Source organism: Borostomias antarcticus (genome assembly GCF_949987555.1).
Source record: "Borostomias antarcticus genome assembly, chromosome: 6".
NCBI lineage: Eukaryota > Metazoa > Chordata > Actinopteri > Stomiiformes > Stomiidae > Borostomias > Borostomias antarcticus.
In genome coordinates this window covers 10,095,422-10,114,572 of record NC_140239.1, presented here as the reverse complement: position 1 = coordinate 10,114,572, position 19,151 = coordinate 10,095,422, and the positions used below count along the sequence as shown (strand labels likewise).

Sequence of the window (19,151 nt, the reverse complement as noted above, 5' to 3'; positions counted from 1 at the left end):
GGTCACTCCAGGCCCAGGGCTGATCATTGGCTCTTACTCTAGGCCAAGGGTAGATGATTGGCTCTTATTCCAGGCCCAGAGCTGATGATTGGCTCGTACAAGGAGGCCCAGGGCTGATGATTGGCTTGTACTCTAGGCCCAGCGCTGATGACTGGGTCTCTGAGGAAATGTTACACCACACTGGCAAGGCCACATAATGAAATTCAGGAGAAAATGTGTGTCTGCAACGTTTTCAATTTGTCAGTGATTGCCTGAGGTTAGGGGAATGGCAGGCCAATTCACCCGCAGTCATTTAAATGGCCCCTCTCAATACGGAGGCGGGACCGCTGTCTATCTCCGCTTGCCGAAACACACGTGGTGTTCCTCTCCATCAGCCTAATCTGCTGACTGGGAGACAATCATTTTATTTAAATTATTTAAATTGTTTTACATCAGAGTGGTTCTGAATGCAGGTGAACTGCTGGGCTAATGGCTCGTCTGGGGTCTTCCTGTCGGCTGACTTTGTTGTTTTCTATGTTGGGGTTAGGGATTTCTGTGTTGGGATTAGGGATAAGGTTAATGTTTTTCTGTGTTGAGGCTGGTGTGTGGGAGAGGGGGGGTGGGGTAGGGTTAGGGCTAGGCTTAAGGGTCAGGGTAAGGCTTTAGGGTTAGGGTTAAGGGTCAGGGTTAGGGTTTAGGGTCAGGGTTAGGGCTAGGGTTTAAAATATCATCTTTTCATCTGTAAAATTTTAGCTTGGCCTGGCCGAAGCAATTCCTGGCTGTGAATCAAACTGATACTGATTGAAACGGAGAACCTTATTTTTTAATGATTTCATAATTGTATTATTAGGAGTCAGGAGCAGAAGACGCTCTGACCTCTGATGCTGTAGGTGTTTGAACACTCAGCGGTCTGAGTCAGACGGTTGTCCTGACGTTCCGTCGCCCTGACGACCCACCCCCCTCCCCCACCCCCAGTTTGAACGCTGTGATACGCTGTGAAACCAAGGCCTGTCACGGTCGTCTGCTCAACAATCCACAGCTTGCGAACGAAAACACAACTAAACTCAGCTTTATTTGTCCCCGAGGGGCTTCTGGTTCTGTGGCAAGCAAACAAAACAAGAAAATACAATACAGTACATAAATACACACTGTACAGATAAAAACCTACAGAGGCAGAACTAAACGTCCAAATGATTCTATCATCATCATCATCATTATCATCACCACCACCATCAACATCGCTCCCTCTGTGAGAGCCCAGTGGTAAAAACTATCCACCACCCTGTGAGTTCAGAAGAGATGTGGTGATGGGAATGAAAGAGTGCCTGTACCTACTGCTCTCCACCGCCTTACAGATAAGATGTGTCATCATCAGTCACCCTGACATGCACACAACAGCTATCAAAGTCACCTTTAACGTCTCCCTCAGTGACTTTTTAAATCACTGTTCGAACAGACTGGTGTGCTGTGCTAATCTGATGAAAGTATCATACGAACACATCCAAGTCCAGAGGTCACGGCCCCCCGGGGGACGGGACAGAACAGCCTCTGTCGGATCAAACCAGAAAGTTGTGAAGCTCCCGATCCAGTGGTGTTGGCATGATCACTTCCTGCCGTGGGGGCCGGAGTCACACATCCTGCCAGGCGAAGTTCCCACCAGTCAGACAGACAAACAAATGAACGAACGAACAAACAGAGCCTTCATTAAAATGTATCACACTGTAAATAATTAAAGAGACGTGCGACCAAACGTATATGTCAGTTGGTGAGAGTGCCCGTTTGTTTTGCAGGCTTGCCTGATGACAACCCGGTGTGAATCGAAATACAGAGTGACTGTGAAGTCATACGACTGCACGTCTAATTTACTTCAGGAAGTAATTACCGACGACGTCCTTAATGTTTCTGTGTGTTATTCATCTTCATGTGACATTAAGCAGACAGAAATACAATCCGGCATGATCCTATCTTCTATTGATTGACAGACTCGTTACAAAAGCTTTAAAGGACGCACAGATGCATTAACATTGCTGTGACATCTGATGCAAGCAAACATGCATATATCAAAACTCTGTCTTCTCTGGTGTGTGTGTGTGTTTGTGTATGAGAGAGAGAGAGGGAGAAAGAGAGAGGGAGAGAGAGAGGGTGTGTATGTGTGTGTGTGAGAGAGAGTGTGTGTGTGCGTAATATGTGTAAGTGCAGATGTGTGTATCTGAATTACTGCACTGCTTTTACTGTCAACATGCAAAATCATACAAATAGCCTACAGCAGTCGCACTGCGCTCATCAGCATCCATCTGTGTGCTCTACCGCATCTGTGTACAGAGAACCACGGTCTAATACTGCACTCAGACATAGCAGCTGAGCGCCACCAAGTGGGTATAAATATTATAACAAGTTACAGTTTATTAGTACAACGCCCACAGAACAACACTGAATCACCTACCCAAAAAGGTACATAAAAAAAAAAAAAAAAAAAATCAAGATTAATCAATTCTTCACTTTTTCTGAGTCCTGTCATCTTCCCCGTCCAATTCTCCAGGCCAGGCCAGCCGTCATCGAAGACCAGCGTTGTTGTTGTTGTTGTTGTTGGCAGGTGGCATCGGCAGCACACTCCTACTGTAGGGCGGACCATAGACAGGACTCAGGCCCAGAGGGCGGAGGCTCTCCAGCTCTCCAAACTGGCGCAGGTGGAAGCGCAGGCTGAGCTGGCGCGTCATGTGGCGGAGCGCCAGGAAGGCGGTGAAGATCTGGGCGAGGAGGAAGGCGAGGAAGACGGCGTGGACAGCCCTCTCCAGGGGGAGGATGACGATGCCCTCGTCGGTGAGGAAGAAGAGGAGGATGGGCAGCTGGAACAGGAAGGAGAGGAGCCAGAAGCCGGCCAGCTCTGGCACCTGATCACACCACGCAGGATCACACACGGCAGACGGTTAGAGACGGGCGTACACACACACACACACACGCACATACACACGCACATACACACACATACACACACAGGTGCACCACACACAAGCCTACACACGCATGCACACAAACACACGATTGATGTCCTCCTTGGGGGATCAAAAGCATCTATCTATCTATCTATCTATCTATCTGTCTGTCTGTCTGTCTGTCTGTCTGTCTGTCTGTCTGTCTGTCTGTCTGTCTGTCTGTCTGTCTGTCTGTCTGTCTGTCTGTCTGTCTGTCTGTCTGTCTCAGCAGGTCTCAGCGAGGTGTTGATCATTGAGTATGTAAGGGAGAGAGAGCGCTTTCCTAGTGTATTTCCAGAGAGGAAGTGGGACCGGTTACCTTTTCTCCCAGGTTTCCAACGTAGCCCAGATAAAGCCGGACCACTTCAAACACGGTCAGCAGAACCATCCCTGCCACCAGCAGAGCCTGGTAGTACCCTGCCAGATAGGGATACTGACACACACACACACACACACACACACGCACACACACACAGGGAAAAATACAAAGATAGGTACAGACACAGACACAAACACAGACAGGCACAGAACAGTATTCCATGAAACAAACAGTATTCCATGAAATAGTTTTTCAGACAGTTGGCATTGGGGAGGGAGAGGTCTTGTGTTGGGGAGGGACAGGTCTTGTGTTGGGGAGGGACAGGTCTTGTCTTGGGGAGGGAGAAGTCTTGGTCTTGTGGAGGGAGAGGTCTTGTGTTGGGGAGGGACAGGTCTTGTCTTGGGGAGGGGGAGGTCTTGGTCTTGTGGAGGGAGAGGTCTTGTGTTGGGGAGGGACAGGTCTTGTCTTGGGGAGGGGGAGGTCTTGTCTTGGGGAGGGAGAAGTCTTGGTCTTGTGGAGGGAGAGGTCTTGTGTTGGGGAGGGACAGGTCTTGTGTTGGGGAGGGACAGGTCTTGTCTTGGGGAGGGAGAAGTCTTGGTCTTGTGGAGGGAGAGGTCTTGTGTTGGGGAGGGACAGGTCTTGTCTTGGGGAGGGGGAGGTCTTGTGCCAGACCCCTGATGTCGTAGACTGCAATAGAGAAACTATACTGTAAGAGCAAGACCCCTGATGTCGTACACTGTAATAGAGAAGCTATAAGAGCCAGACACCTGATGTCGTAGACTGTATGTATATGACCAGGAGCAGCCAGCTCAGACAGATCCCTGATGTTGTAGACTGACCGTATGCAGAGAATCTCATACCTTCAGATGCAGCATGCAGACTGCCGACAGCCACCAGCAGGGGAAGTAGAACATGTTGAAGTAGAGCAGCATCTGCAGGGGCAGGTGGGACGCCAGCTCATTGACTGGAGGAGGACAACATGGCAGTCACTCAACAACATTTATTTTAAACAATATATATAACAATTATTATTATTTTATTTTTTTGCATTATACGTATTTGCAAATTTATATTAATCTAGTAGTAGGCTTATCCAGTAGTAGGCTATCCACAAAGATAGACTACTATAGCCTATATCTCAAACTCGTAAATCACTTGTTTGATTGTAACAATGTGAAGTGAACAGTGACCCCATTTACACTTGGTTTTAGAATGTGTTTTGGATGATCAGATCACAAGTGGACAGTGAGACACATCATCATTTACTTAAGCAATTGACCACTCGAGGCAGTAGGTTACATGGGATTTTACAACAGCTACGGGGGTTTTAGGCCCGCTGCGATCGATTGCTTTTCTACAACGGCTACTACACATATATTCATTAAAAAAACACACACAGTAGTAACATTCAAGCATTTATTTACCGATCATTCTTATCATTTTAGTTTTTACATAATATTCTGCGGTAGGCTATAGTTCTGAATTAAAGGGACTGATGAATATTCAACTCTTATTTTCCTTTCCCAGGAGAATGCAGCAAGTCTGCATTGGATTCTTCTCCCAGTATGGGAACCTGGACACTAGACAATATGTCTACATTTTGCCTTTATTTGTTACTGAAAAACAAAGTTGCTCATTGGTGATCATCATCATTGCGAGAATTACAAGGCTATGTTTCATTAACTACTACATTTTACTACATTTTTTTCAACTTGAAAGTCATGTGTTTGAACGTTGCATGTCAATCTGTCTGTTCATATTTGAACATTTACCAGATACTGAGGCCCCAAGCTACAGTAGGGAGATTTTTTTTCTAGATCCCCTCTGTGACTGACTGGAGAGATGAGAGTCGCACCCAACTATTCAGGTTTTTAGGGCACCCGGTTTCAACCCATCTGGATAGTGGTAGTTCTGTTTTAGACCACTGGGCCTTTTCTTTTCTTTCTTTAAAAAAATCAATGGTTCAGTTTTATTTTAACTGAAATATGTATGTAGGCTGCCTACATGTATGATGCATGATGTCCAATTTGGTGCATTAAACAGATATGAACAGAACCATAGATAACATTTATCAGTGGGGCAGTTCTCTTTGAACCCATAATGACAAGATTTGTTTTGGAGCTCTGAGTCTCAGGGCTAATTCAGTTCCAGTTGTGTTCAAAGCTGTTATGCATGTTGGAGTATAAAAAATGTGTACTTTTGTCTTTACTTGCACATACTTGTTCACAGAAACATTGCCACCACCACTACTGCAACTCCCTACCCAGATAGCAAGCGGATCAAGGCCCTATACAGGCCAGATCTGGCCCTTGTGACTTAGTTCCGGCCCATATATGGCCCAGATCCGCTTGCTATCTGGGATATTTGCTGACATCCTGCGGCATTGGCCATCAGACTCCTGGAGAAAGCTGCTGCTCACCTGGTGTTCAACGGCCCCATGCTCTTCCACACAACCTCCCTTCTCCGTTCTCTGCACTGGCTCCCTGTAACAGCCCCATCCAGTTTAAGACTCTGGTGCTAGCCTACAGGGCAAATTAAATGAACAGCTCCTTCCTACCTGCAGGCCATGGTAAAACCCTACACCCCCGCCCAACCACTTTTCTCTGCTGCCTGTGATCGGTTCCCCTGTCATTTGTTTAAGTGTGTAATATTGAAGGCACACAGCCTAAAAAACACAAGCCCCTTCCTTTCCAGAAAAGTTTTAACAAGTGTTGTATTGATTCCACCCTACTTGCCCACACTGGGTTCAAACTCAGGTCCTCTGACTTAGGAACGCACATGGCCACCTTTCTTGAGCACTGCTACCAGCTACCCCTATGAAAAGATAACGATTCAATTGTGCACATGGGCAGTATTAATACTGAGGATAGAGTTTTAAAAGTTGATCTTTTTTAGATTGATCTCTGATGCTGAATGATACCCAGAAAAAAAAAGTTTTCCTCTGCTCGCCCTATATTATAATCTATTTCTAGTAGAAATACGCCTTTTGGGCCACATTCTGTCACATGACTTGCAATACTGAGCTTGGCCTCTAAGCCCATGGCGGCGTCAATATTCCAAGCTTAGCGACTTTGTCGCTAGATTTAGCGACTTTCCAGACCCCTATGGCGGTGAGGAGAATAATAATAATAAAGAAAGAAATAGTGGGAATATCACAAGTTGTAAAAGCTAGCCCACCTAATTAATTAATGATTTTTCACCGGCTTGCATAAACGTTTAGCTGTGCTAGAGGCGTGCATTAGTCCTGCGACAATCCGAGGTCAGTGTTGCCAACTCTTCAGTAAGGGAAGTAGCTATTGGCTGTCCCAGAAGTCGCTAGAAGTAGCTAGATGGGGGGGGTGGGGGGGGGGCATTAGCTTTTTTTCTTCTTTTTTTTTACAGTGCAACCCTAGCCTACATCATACCTGTGATGATGATGGGCATGGAAAAACAATCAAACTATTTACTTATTTACAAACTTGTTTTTTGTTGCTGTATAACATTAGCTTTTTTTCTTTTAAACAACATAGGTCTGTAAACCTAAAGAATAACGTAAAGATAATATAGCCTACAGGGCTTAATTAAAACTTAACCTAACGTCGCAGTATCTTGGTAAACTAGCTGTTTCTGACAATACGATTGGTTGTTGCAGGAGGGATCCCAGCGCGTGTGGTGTGTGTGTGGGCGAGCGAGGGAGAGAGGTGGTGAAGGCATCTAAAAAGGTCTCGTCGTGACTCGTGAGCTGAGCTCGCTTCCTTGTCCACACAATAATTCCCCAAATTACCAGAAAAAGTAGCTAGATTTGTCGCTAATCGCTTTTCATGAAATAATGCCGCGTTCCAGGCAACCCGTAACTTGTGTTTTTCCGACCTCAAAACCGTAACTTCCCACCCGTGAACTCGTACAGCTCGATGTACTACCAGTTGCCGGGTGGGAAGTTACGGGTTTGACTGCCATTCCAGAGCATTTTCACGTGTAGGAGTGTCACAACCCATGCCTCTCTGCCTGCCCCTAACCCTATCTCCGAGAACGAGTCCCCTGGCACCTCCCAGAGGGCGCAGAGGGAACTGCGGGCTCGTCGGCGTGAGCAGCTGCCGGTCATTCCGGTGATTGCACCCCATCCTGGCCAGCCACCACCTGCAGCCCATCAGCCCAGGAGGTTAAGAAGCCACTCCACACAGCATGTGGCGCCAGATCGTTGAATTCCCATGTGGTAACCTCACGGCTCTAGCTCCCTTTACCTTGCCTGTTTTTGACCTTGCCTGTTTTTGACCTTGCTACTGTAACCACCGTTTTTGTCCCCTGAGCTTTTTATTTACCTGTCTTGTTTTTGGTTTACCCTTCCAGGACTCCTGCCATTGCCTGAACCCAGCCTGCCTGACTACCCTGCCCGTCTACCAAACCCAGCCTGTCCGACTACCCTGCCTGTGTAACAAACCCAGCCTGCCTGACTACCCTGCCCGTGTACCGTACCCTGCCTGGATTATTGACTATTCTCTGCCCAACCCTGGACTGTACCTTGAACCAATTAAACGCGCCATCTTGGCTTCTCCCCCTTATCCTGCCGTCGTGTCTGCTCTTGGGTTCACCTCCTGACCCCGTAACAGAACGATCTGGCCAAGACATGGACCCAGCGGACGTCGACGCCATACGCACTGCCATCGCCAGCCAAGGTACGCTGATTGGGAGACACGACTCTGACCTCCAACATGCGGCCAGTGCCATGCAGGGCCTCTCCACCAGCGTGAACGCGCTCGCCACCCAGGCAGCCCAAACCGACCAGGGCCTGCAGGCTCTCACCCAGGAGTTCCGGAACCTGATCGCCCACCTTACCCCTCTCCAGGCCCCAGCACCACCCCAGGACCCAGCACCACCCCAGGACCAGCCCGCCGCTCCAGCTCCTGGCGAGGCCGCTTCCCCCGCTCTGCCCCGGAGAGAGCCCAAGCTCTCCAACCCCAGGCCATTCGACGGCGACCTGGCTGAGTGCGGGTCCTTCCTGATGCAGTGCAAATTCATTTTCGCTCACCAGCCTAGCCGGTATTCTGGGGACGCGGAGAGGATTGCCTTCGTCTCCAACCTGTTAACTGGCCAACCCCTCCGCTGGTTTGAAGCAGTCTGGGAGTCAGGGGCGGCCTGTTTCGGGTCCTTCGAGACTTTCTGTGTGGAGTTTAGAAAAGTTTTCGACCATCCAGCCCACGGCCGCGACTCCGCCTCACGCCTGCTCCATCTCCAGCAGGGCACCCGGAGTGTGGCAGAATTCTCTGTGGAGTTCCGCATCCTGGCTGCGGGGAGCGGGTGGAACGATGCCGCCCTCCAGACCGCTTTCCGCTCAGGCCTCACAGAGACTATTAAGGATGAGCTGGCGCTCAGGGAAGATGCCACCTCCCTGGACAACCTCATCTCGCTCGCCGTGAAGATGGACAACAGGCTCCGGGAGCGCAGGAGAGAAAGAGCCACCCGTCCCTCTGGCTCTGTCCGGCCCCCCAGTCACCGTCCCCCAGGCCAGCCGGCCCCCTTCTCGTCTCGCCCCGACTCCGCCCCCCTGCGCTCCTCTGCTCTGTCTGCCTCTCCATCCCCTGAGGACGAGCCCATGGTATTGGGCGGGGCTCATCTGACCGCTGAGGAGCGCCTCCGGAGGGTTACAGAGGGGCTCTGTTTCTATTGTGGCGGCCCTGGACACACCCGGAACACCTGCCCGAACCGCCCAAAAGCTCCAGCCCGTCGGTGAGAGGGGTGTCACTGATGGGCGGCGTACTCACCCCCAGCCACCAGGGGCGCCTGCACTTGGAAGCCGTGGTCACATCTAACAACCGGCCATTCCCCGTACCTGCTCTGATTGACTCGGGCGCGGACGACTGCTTCATCGATGCCACGCTCGTCCGTCAGGCCGGCATCCCCACACAACCCCGGGACACACCCCTTGCCGTTCACGACCTCAGCGGGAGACTGCTGGCCGAGGTCACCCAGGTCACAAAGCCCTTGGAGATCCGTCTGTCTGGCAACCACCACGAGACCCTCTCCCTGCTGGTGATCTCATCACCCCAGAGTCCCCTCGTCCTGGGGCAGACCTGGCTCCGGCGCCACAACCCCCACATCGACTGGGAGACCAACAGGGTGATTGGCTGGAGTCATCACTGCCACAGGACCTGTCTCACCTCTGCCACCCCGCCTACAGAGGGCGTCAGCGCCTCACTGGAGCCACCTGACCTGTCCACGGTTCCCTCCATCTACCATGACCTCGGAGAGGCGTTCAGCAAACAGAGGGCCCTCTCCCTGCCTCCTCACCGCCCCTACGACTGTGCCATTGAACTGCTTTCAGGAGCGCCCCTGCCCTCCGGCCGTCTGTTCAACTTGTCTCGTCCTGAGAGAGAGGCCATGGAGAAATACATCCACGAGTCCCTGAACGCCGGCCTCATCAAGCCCTCCAGCTCACCCGTAGGAGCGGGCTTCTTCTTCGTGGGCAAGAAAGACGGCACCCTACGCCCGTGCATCGACTACCGGCGATTGAACGACATTACAGTCAAGAACCGCTACCCCCTGCCGCTCATCGCCTCCGCCTTCGAACCGCTCCAGGGCGCCACAGTGTTCTCCAAGCTCGACCTCAGGAACGCTTACCACCTAGTGCGCATCAGGAAAGGAGACGAGTGGAAGACGGCCTTTAACACCCCCCTCGGACACTTTGAGTACCGCGTCATGCCCTTCGGCCTAACCAACGCCCCGGCCGTGTTCCAAGCCCTAGTGAACGACGTCCTCAGAGACCTCCTCAACCACAACGTCTTTGTCTACCTGGATGACATCCTCGTCTTCTCGCGCACCATGGAGGAGCACACCGGGCACGTCAGGCAGGTCCTCCAGAGGCTCATGGAGAACAGGCTCTACCTCAAGGCGGAGAAATGCGAGTTTCACGTGCCCACGATCCAGTTCCTGGGTTTCGTCATTGAGGCCGGGAGGGTGAGGGCTTCCCCAGAGAAGATCAGGGCGGTGGTTGAGTGGCCGGTCCCCACCACCCGCAAGGAGCTCCAACGGTTCCTGGGGTTCGCTAACTTTTACCGGAGGTTTATCCGGAACTACAGCCGGGTGGCGAGCCCCATGACAGCGCTGACATCCACGGCCATCCCCTTCGCCTGGACCCCTGCGGCGGACGTGGCCTTCAAGGCCCTCAAGGCCCTGTTCACCTCCGCACCTGTCCTCATCCAACCGGACCCCTCACTCCAATTCATCCTGGAGGTTGACGCCTCCGACACGGGGGTCGGGGCGGTCCTGTCCCAGAGGGCCGTGACGGACGGCAAGCTCCACCCCTGCGCCTTCTTCTCCCGCCGCTTGGAGCCGGCCGAGAGGAACTACGACGTAGGAAACAGGGAGCTTCTCGCGGTCCAACTCGCACTGCAGGAGTGGAGGCACTGGCTGGAGGGGACGGAGCAGCCGATCATCGTGTGGACTGACCACAAGAACCTGATCTACATCCGGGACGCAAAGAGGCTGAATCCCCGGCAGGCCAGGTGGGCTCTGTTTTTCGGCCGCTTCAATTTCACCCTGACCTACCGACCAGGGTCCCGCAATGTGAAGCCAGATGCTCTCTCACGCCAGTTCTCGCCCCCGGAGCGGAGTGCAGAGCTGGACACTATTCTGCCCTCCTCCTGTGTGGTGGGTGCTCTCACTTGGGAGGTAGAGGGGATCGTGAGGGAGGCCCAGAGGACTCAGCCAGACCCAGGCGGTGGTCTGGCAAACCGCCTCTTTGTGCCTGACCGGGTCCGTACCCAGGTCCTCCAGTGGGCCCACACGTCCCAGTTCGCCTGTCACCCAGGAGCCAGCCGCACGCTAACCCTGCTTAGGCGCCGGTTCTGGTGGCCCACCATGGCCGTCGACACCACCAAGTACGTCCAGGCCTGTACGGTGTGTGCCCGGAGTAAGTCCTCCCACCAGCCCCCTTCAGGACTTCTGCGTCCCCTGCCTGTTCCCGGCTGACCCTGAGCCACATTGGGTTGGACTTCGTCACCGGTCTCCCCCCATTCCAGGGAAACACGGTGATCCTGACCATCATTGACCGTTTCTCGAAGGCTGCCCACTTCGTGCCGCTGCCTAAGCTCCCCTCTGCCTCTGAGACTGCGGACCTGCTGGTGACTCACGTGGTCCGTCTCCATGGCATCCCCCTCGACATTGTGTCAGACAGGGGGCCGCAGTTCACCTCTCGGGTCTGGAGGGAGTTCTGTCGGGCTATGGGGGCCACTGTCAGCCTGTCCTCGGGCTTCCACCCCCAGACCAACGGGCAGGCGGAACGGGCCAACCAGTACCTGGGCACTGCCCTGCGGTGCATCACGGGCCGGAGCCCGGCCTCTTGGAGCGAGCGCATCTCCTGGGTCGAGTACGCCCACAACACCCTGCCCAACGCCTCCTCAGGTCAGTCCCCGTTTGAGTGCTCCCTGGGTTACCAACCGCCCCTTTTTCCTGAGCAGGAGGAGGAGCTGGCTGTCCCGTCAGTCCAGGCCCACATTGACCGCTGCCGCAGGATCTGGAGGACCGCCCGCTCGGCCCTGCTCCGCTCCACCCGCAGAAGCCAGCGGTATGCCGACCAGCGTCGGACCCCGGCCCCCAACTATGTGCCTGGCCAGGAGGTCTGGCTCTCCTCCAGGGACATTCCGCTGCAGGCAGGTTGCAGGAAGCTGGTCCCCCGCTTCCTCGGCCCCTACGTCATTGAGAGCGTGGTCAACCCTGTGGCGGTCAAGCTCAGGTTGCCCCCTGCCATGAGGATCCACCCGGTCTTCCACGTCTCCAGGATCAAACCTGTGCAGGTCAGTCCCCTTTGCCCCCCAGGCGATGCTCCTCCCCCCGTCCGCCTCATCGACGACCATCCGGCCTGGACTGTCCGGCGGTTGCTGAGGGTCCGTCGCCGGGGCCGGGGTCTGCAATACCTTGTCGATTGGGAGGGTTATGGGCCTGAGGAGCAAAGCTGGGTGCCCCGCAGGCACATCCTGGACCCCTCTCTTGTCCGGGATTTCCACCGGGCCCACCCTGGCCTGCCTGGTCGGTCGCCGGGAGTCGCCCGTAGAGGGGGGGGTCCTGTCACAACCCATGCCTCTAACCCTGCCTCTCTGCCTGCCCCTAACCCTATCTCCGAGAACGAGTCCCCTGGCACCTCCCAGAGGGCGCAGAGGGAACTGCGGGCTCGTCGGCGTGAGCAGCTGCCGGTCATTCCGGTGATTGCACCCCATCCTGGCCAGCCACCACCTGCAGCCCATCAGCCCAGGAGGTTAAGAAGCCACTCCACACAGCATGCGGCGCCAGATCGTTGAATTCCCATGTGGTAACCTCACGGCTCTAGCTCCCTTTACCTTGCCTGTTTTTGACCTTGCCTGTTTTTGACCTTGCTACTGTAACCACCGTTTTTGTCCCCTGAGCTTTTTATTTACCTGTCTTGTTTTTGGTTTACCCTTCCAGGACTCCCGCCATTGCCTGAACCCAGCCTGCCTGACTACCCTGCCCGTCTACCAAACCCAGCCTGTCCGACTACCCTGCCTGTGTAACAAACCCAGCCTGCCTGACTACCCTGCCCGTGTACCGTACCCTGCCTGGATTATTGACTATTCTCTGCCCAACCCTGGACTGTACCTTGAACCAATTAAACGCGCCATCTTGGCTTCTCCCCCTTATCCTGCCGTCGTGTCTGCTCTTGGGTTCACCTCCTAGGAAAAACACGAGTTACGGGTTGCATGGAACGCACCATTAGTCGCCAGGGGGGTCTGGAAAGTCGCTAAATTGGCATCACTACTCCAGCCAATCTGCGCGCCTGCCTATGCCGTAGCCTGACGTGCACCTCGTAGCTAACGTGACCGGATATAGTGGAACTGTCGTGTTCAGACGGCTCTAGCTCAAAAAGTATTTATGTCATCTTAGATATTTAGATGGCTAGAATCAAGACAAATAGACGAACAGTTTTGATGTATAATATGTCCCTTTACTTTCGAATGTATTATATTATGGAGCTACGAACACACAAAAAGTCTCCAATGGCACAGGGAAGAGAAACACAGACATGAACGCCGACCCAATCGGCCTTCATTGTGGTGAATCTGGAATGTGATTGGACTAACAAAATGTCAATATCTGAATCCTGTTCAGACAGGGCCGGAGTACTGTCCTCCCTTGCGGTAATTTTTCAGCGTTTTGGCCAATCTCAGAAAAAAGGCATTACATTGATTTAAGAGAAAAGAACCCGCCCTAAGGGAGGCTAGCCTCCCTTCCATAGATATCTATGGGTCCTCCAGCTGCATTTTATAGATGTCACTGTTGGAGCTTTATAATTTCAATAATGGGTTTTTATCCATAGGGAAAACCTGCTTTATGAACAAAACTGAGATAATATTAATTATGAATAAATACATTAATATATTTATATTTTAATCCCTCTCTTCTCTCCAAAAACTGAGGAGGACTGTCCTCCCCTGCCTCAATGGACGAGCCTCCACTGGTGGACATACATATTGTGTGTGAATATATAAGTTGCACATTGTTTGTTTCTAGGTCCTTGAGTAGCCTACCTAGCCAGCCAAAAATTCCTCGCACCCGTGTTTGTAAAATAGCTACTAGACCTGACAATCTGGAGCAGAGCTAAGGTCTTTTTTAGATGGCCAGATTGTTAGCTAATTGTTATAGCATGTGAAAGATACCCGTGCCACCTATGTGCGTCAGATGTGTAATTCCCATAACCCCGTTTTCTTACCCCCTTAGCTGGATGAGACTCTGACGGAGAGGCTATGGGGTTTGACTGAGATGTTTCCAGAAACACTGCGCTCTGCCGCCGAGGTGTCAGCCGGCTGCTCAGTGTCTGTGGTCAAGAAGCTGTACAGGTATGCTAGCATCCCCTAAAGTACAGAGGGGAAGCAACTATGAGTGACTATCAAAAATAGACCCTTTCCCCATTATGACCCTGGCAATGTTCTAGGCTTGTTAATCCCAAGAAGTAGTATGATTTAGGCATGACACTGGAGATTAGATTCTTTACTGTATTTAAACATTTGTTTATTATATTTAGGTGGAATTCATTATATAGGTTTGGCTCTGCATATGGTGTGTGTGGAGCATTAAACAGTGAGCCAGACCAGATACTAATGGACATGCAATGCCTTTGATAAGCTTCTCTGGAATCCAGGGACTACTATCCTACTCAGCTGTTTTAGCCAAGCCCTCTCAGTCCAGGGCAAGCCACCTCTGTTATCAGCATCTATTTGAAGGTCTTTCTTCACTTCATGTTGTCCTAAGTTGTTGTTGGTATCTCTCTCCGTATACCTCCTGTCCTCTAGTTTCTCCCGCACAGTCCTGTGGGTCGGCACTACCTCCTTCATGATCCTGGTACTTCCTGTAGTATTTGAGACTGAGCGGCTACAGCTGGAACAGCTACAGCAGCAAAGACAGGTAGGTCTTTGTAACAGAGGTGGTTTGATGACCACAATGTGAGTAATGCCACATAATCACTCTTATGTCCTTGATGCAATAATAATTTTGTGTTTTCATGGCTCACCATATGACACTCCAAGTCTTTGCTGCTGTGTACTTCCTTTTAGTGCTGGTGCTTATGCTGTGGTGTTAGAATTCATACTAGTTTTGAAGTGATTCGCTTCATATGCTCAATGGAAGCACTTGAAGTGCACACTTCAAGTGTTTGTTTTAACTGTATAGCTATGGAATAGGGATACCTGATAGACTTACAACCAGTGTTTACAATGTACTTGGTACATGCATGTGATTTATTTTACATATCCTATTGAGACCCAACACTGGGATGTCAGGTGGCATGCCAGGGATGATGCCCCCTGCTCCGGGGAAGATATGACAAAGATGTCCCTCTGTTAGCGAGCTGCAACTAGTGAGGGAGAGGGGAGGCTCAGAAGGAACGAAAGGGAGACAAAGGAGAGGGAGGAAGAAAGAGAAGAAGACCAGAAAATAAAGCTGCATCCAGTCAGCACAAGTGCTCATTCCAACATCCAGGATTGGCATTTGAGAGTACCGGCGGTTAGAGGAGGATAATGATGTCACGTCCTGGGTGTTGCAATAACGAACGTATCCCTCTCGCTGTCTCTTTTTCTAAACATCCTGCAGAGACTGACTTCTGAGCACAGTCCTATTACTTCTTATTTATATTTAGCGATATAAATATATATGTTCCTGAGAGGGGGGTGATTGGTGTGGATAATAGAGGGATGTTCTTAGGTTAATTGGCCTACTCTGTGTATGATTGTGGTCTGAAGAATCTTCATGTGTGTGCAAAGCTACATTTTGGCTTCTAACGGTTCAGACTCCAGTGTCCAGTTATGCTCATATTCAAGTCCTATGTGGATAACCATGGTAGAGTTGATAGTGACATATACAACAATACACCTGTTCTATACCACACAGCTAGTTCGAGAGATTATCTGGGTCTGCTAGTTTTCTTTGCTACCTCTCCTACACCTGTCTTACACTGTACCTGAAAAGGTGACCTTGACAGTCCGGTTGATGACAATGGCTGATGGCCTCCTGAGACAGCAAAGACCAGCAGGCCATGTGGCCCTCCAGGGAGGAAGCCATACATGGTTGAAACCAAACCGACTTTGTCGCTAGATTTAGCGACTTTCCAGACCCCCCTGGCGACTTATTTCATGAAAAGCGACTAGCGACAAATCTAGCTACTTTTTCTGGTAATTTGGGGGAATTATTGTGTTGACAAGGAAGCGAGCTCAGCTCACGAGTCACGACTAGAGAACTTTTTTTTGCAGCCTTCACATCCTGTCTCCCTCGCTCGCCCACACACACACCACACGCGCTGGGATCCCTCCCGCAACAACCAATCGTATTGTCAGAAACGGCTAGTTTACCTAGATACTGCGACGTTAGGTTAAGTTTTAATTAAGCCCTGTAGGCTATATTATTTTTCCATTATTCTTTAGGTTTACAGACCTACGTTGTTTAAAAGAAAAAAGCTAATGTTATACAGCCACAAAAAAACAAGTTTCTAAATAAGTCAATAGTTTGATTGTTTGTTCCATGCCCATCATCATCACATGGCTGATGTAGGCTAGGGTTGCACTTAAAAAAAAAAAAAAATGAAACTAATGTTATACATCAAAAAAAAAAAAAAAAGTTTGTAAATATGTAAATACAGTAGGACCCCACTTATCCGAACCCAACGGGACCGAAGGTCGTTCGTATCTCTGAAATGTCCGGATGACTGAAACTTATGTTAAAATGCACCAATTCAATAAGTGGTATACTTGTTTCATATAGGCGTCATCAAATAGCCAACTCAACTCATACAGCCTAGCCTATAATAGACCTACAGTAGCCTATAATAAAATAACCGAATTTCCACTTGAGTGCGTGCTTTCAAATACAGTACTTTATTCTCAAATGAGGCATAGGCTACGCTGCATCGATAGGCTACTGTATTCGCAGAACAAAATGGTATAGCCTAAAAACAACCCAACATTGGAACAATTAGAGCAAATGATAATCAATAAATAAATAAATGAAATGACAGACAAGTTGTCGTGTCTTAGGCTATTAATAGCCTTTTACATAACATAGCCTTTTATTAATAGCCTTTTACAATTAATAGCCTTATTTTATTGTAGCCTAAAAGAAAGTCTCTAAAACAACCGATGTAGGCTAACGTGGCCTAGGCTGTAGGCTATTATTTAACAAATACAGTAGGTCTAGGAGACTAATCTACATGCCCACAACACGTCTGTGTTCCTGAAGTCCATTAACTGGAAACGAAAAATGACTCGATGCTGCTTCAGATTGCTGACGCGCTTTCTGGCTACCAAGGAATGCAGCTCTCGCGCAGCAGACTCGTTTGCGTTCTGCGCTCGACATTAGAGTAACAGAAATGAAACGTGACAGTAGGCTACAGCCTACAGGCAACATAGGTCTACATACAGTTCTGTTTTTATTCACAGTAGGATACAGTACTGTAATGAAAATCCCACCAGTAACCAGATAGCAGGCTAAAAAAACGTTTTTTAAGCCTGTCCGGTAGACCGGGAGGTTAGGATCTCTGAAGTTCGGATGAGTGGGGTCCTACTGTAGCCTAGTTCGTTTGTCGCCATCTAGCTACTTCTAGCGACTTCTGGGACAGCCACTTCCCTTACTGAAGAGTTGGCAACACTGGCTTCAATATGCCAAGCTCCTGGGGGCTTGAGAAAAGGCCGAAAAACGCAGTAGTGTAATCCAGGTTTATGTCATCTTTTACTGTGACTTCCATCAACTGTGGAAACTCTAGTGCTTTTCAGAAACCCTGTGTGATATGAAGCCGTATACCGGCAGGCAACGTTGTAAGTGTAACAGATGGCGACAAACGCGTCAGTCAAAGAGACTGAGGGGAGAGATAACGCCTAGCCTACTACGCGAGAGAAGTATTCGTTTAAACTAGTGGTCGCGCTCACTTGGTCCGTCGTCATGGTCCCTGTTGAAGTCGCTGCTGTCTGCGGTCCTGTTGTTGTTGAACACCGATCCACCGATGTAAACCAGACCCGGTCTTAGGTTCTGGGGAACCGGGGAGTAGAACACTGGCATGCCTGGCCACCCGCCACAACCCTGCCCTCTTCCACGCTCTCAAGTGTGTTTTGGCCCAGACCGGCCCACAGGACTGGACTGGGTGAATATTTCCTACCGGGAAATGTCGGCCCACTAGCCGAGCCGACGCGTGAAATGGAACACCTTCAGTTTCGTTTTGTTGACGGGGGGGGGGGGGGGGGGGGTGCTGCTGCGCGATTAGTTGACGGGGGGGGGGGGGGGGGGGGGGGGGTGCTGCTGAGGCTCTCTAGCGGCCCACGCAAATGACACCTGAAACTAACAGAGGGAGGGGTGGGGCCTACATATGATTGGGCCAGCCCAGTGTCAGTATAGAAAATGGACCAATGGGCCGCTGTCCCTGCTCTATGGGCCGTTCGTTAGCTCGTTTTTTTAGATCGGCCCACAAGTAGGTCCGGCCCACCGGGCATTTGCCCGGTACGCCACATGGCCAGTCCGGCCCTGGTGAAGACGGACTGTGTGTGTGTGTGTCTGTGTCCAGACTAGAGGGATTAGTAGAACAGACAGCAGTTGTAGGCTAATCAGATTATAACAGGGTCTGTCAGAGAAGGGGATTAGGCAGCCTCTCTCAACACTCAGCACCGTATCAGGGTTCTCATTAGAACACACACATAATCTATGATGACTGTTTAAAAGCCTCCAATGCCCAATTAGAACTGATGGAAATAGACTATGTATGCATAGTCTATTTGTATGCATGTCTGCATGCGCATTCAAATGAGGAGCCTGTTGCTGTTTGAAGGTTGAAGGTTAGAACAGGTAATACACACTATACTGGTATATTTGGCACAATTGTCTGTTAGAATCTAGGACTTAATACATTACATTACAGGCATTTGGCAGATGCTTTTATCCAAAGCAACTTACAATAATTGCATTTAACATAAGAAATGTCAGTGGAACCTACTTCTACTCAGAACTCTCCTTTTGACTAAGAGCATAATCTAGTGCTGAACCCTAAGTGCAAGAGTAGCAAACTAAAAATATTATAGGTGCTTAAGAAGGAGGATCCTGGTAGTAGGCTACTTCTTGAAGAGGTGAATTTTGAGCCTGCGGCGAAAGATGGGCAGCGACTCTGCTGTCCTGACGTCATTGGGCAGTTAATTCCACCACTGCGGGGCCAGGACAGAAAAGAGCCGTGACCGTGTCGATCGACCGCAGGGGCCTCTGCAACCACTTGCTCCGAGGTAGCAGAGCGTAGTGGTCGGGACGGCGTGTAGGGCTTGACCATGGCCTGGAGGTAGGAGGGAGCTGTTCCTTTCATTGCCCTTGAGCCAGTGTAGAAAAAGGAGACGGGAAGTTGTGTTGGGAGAACTTAGGGCCGTTGAACACCAGGC

At 50.6% G+C, this 19,151-nt stretch overlaps 1 protein-coding gene across 1 annotated transcript; it reads right to left on the bottom strand.

The window, feature by feature from the left end:
* Positions 1 to 2,531: 2,531 nt before the first annotated feature.
* Positions 2,532 to 17,796, bottom strand: LOC311310479 (transmembrane protein 17A; the record flags this gene model as incomplete). Its single annotated transcript, XM_084439991.1, has 4 exons — positions 2,532 to 2,870; positions 3,271 to 3,384; positions 4,131 to 4,234; positions 17,667 to 17,796. 4 exons carry the CDS (start codon positions 17,794 to 17,796, stop codon positions 2,532 to 2,534), a joined length of 687 nt encoding a protein of 228 aa, XP_084296117.1.
* Positions 17,797 to 19,151: the final 1,355 nt, after the last annotated feature.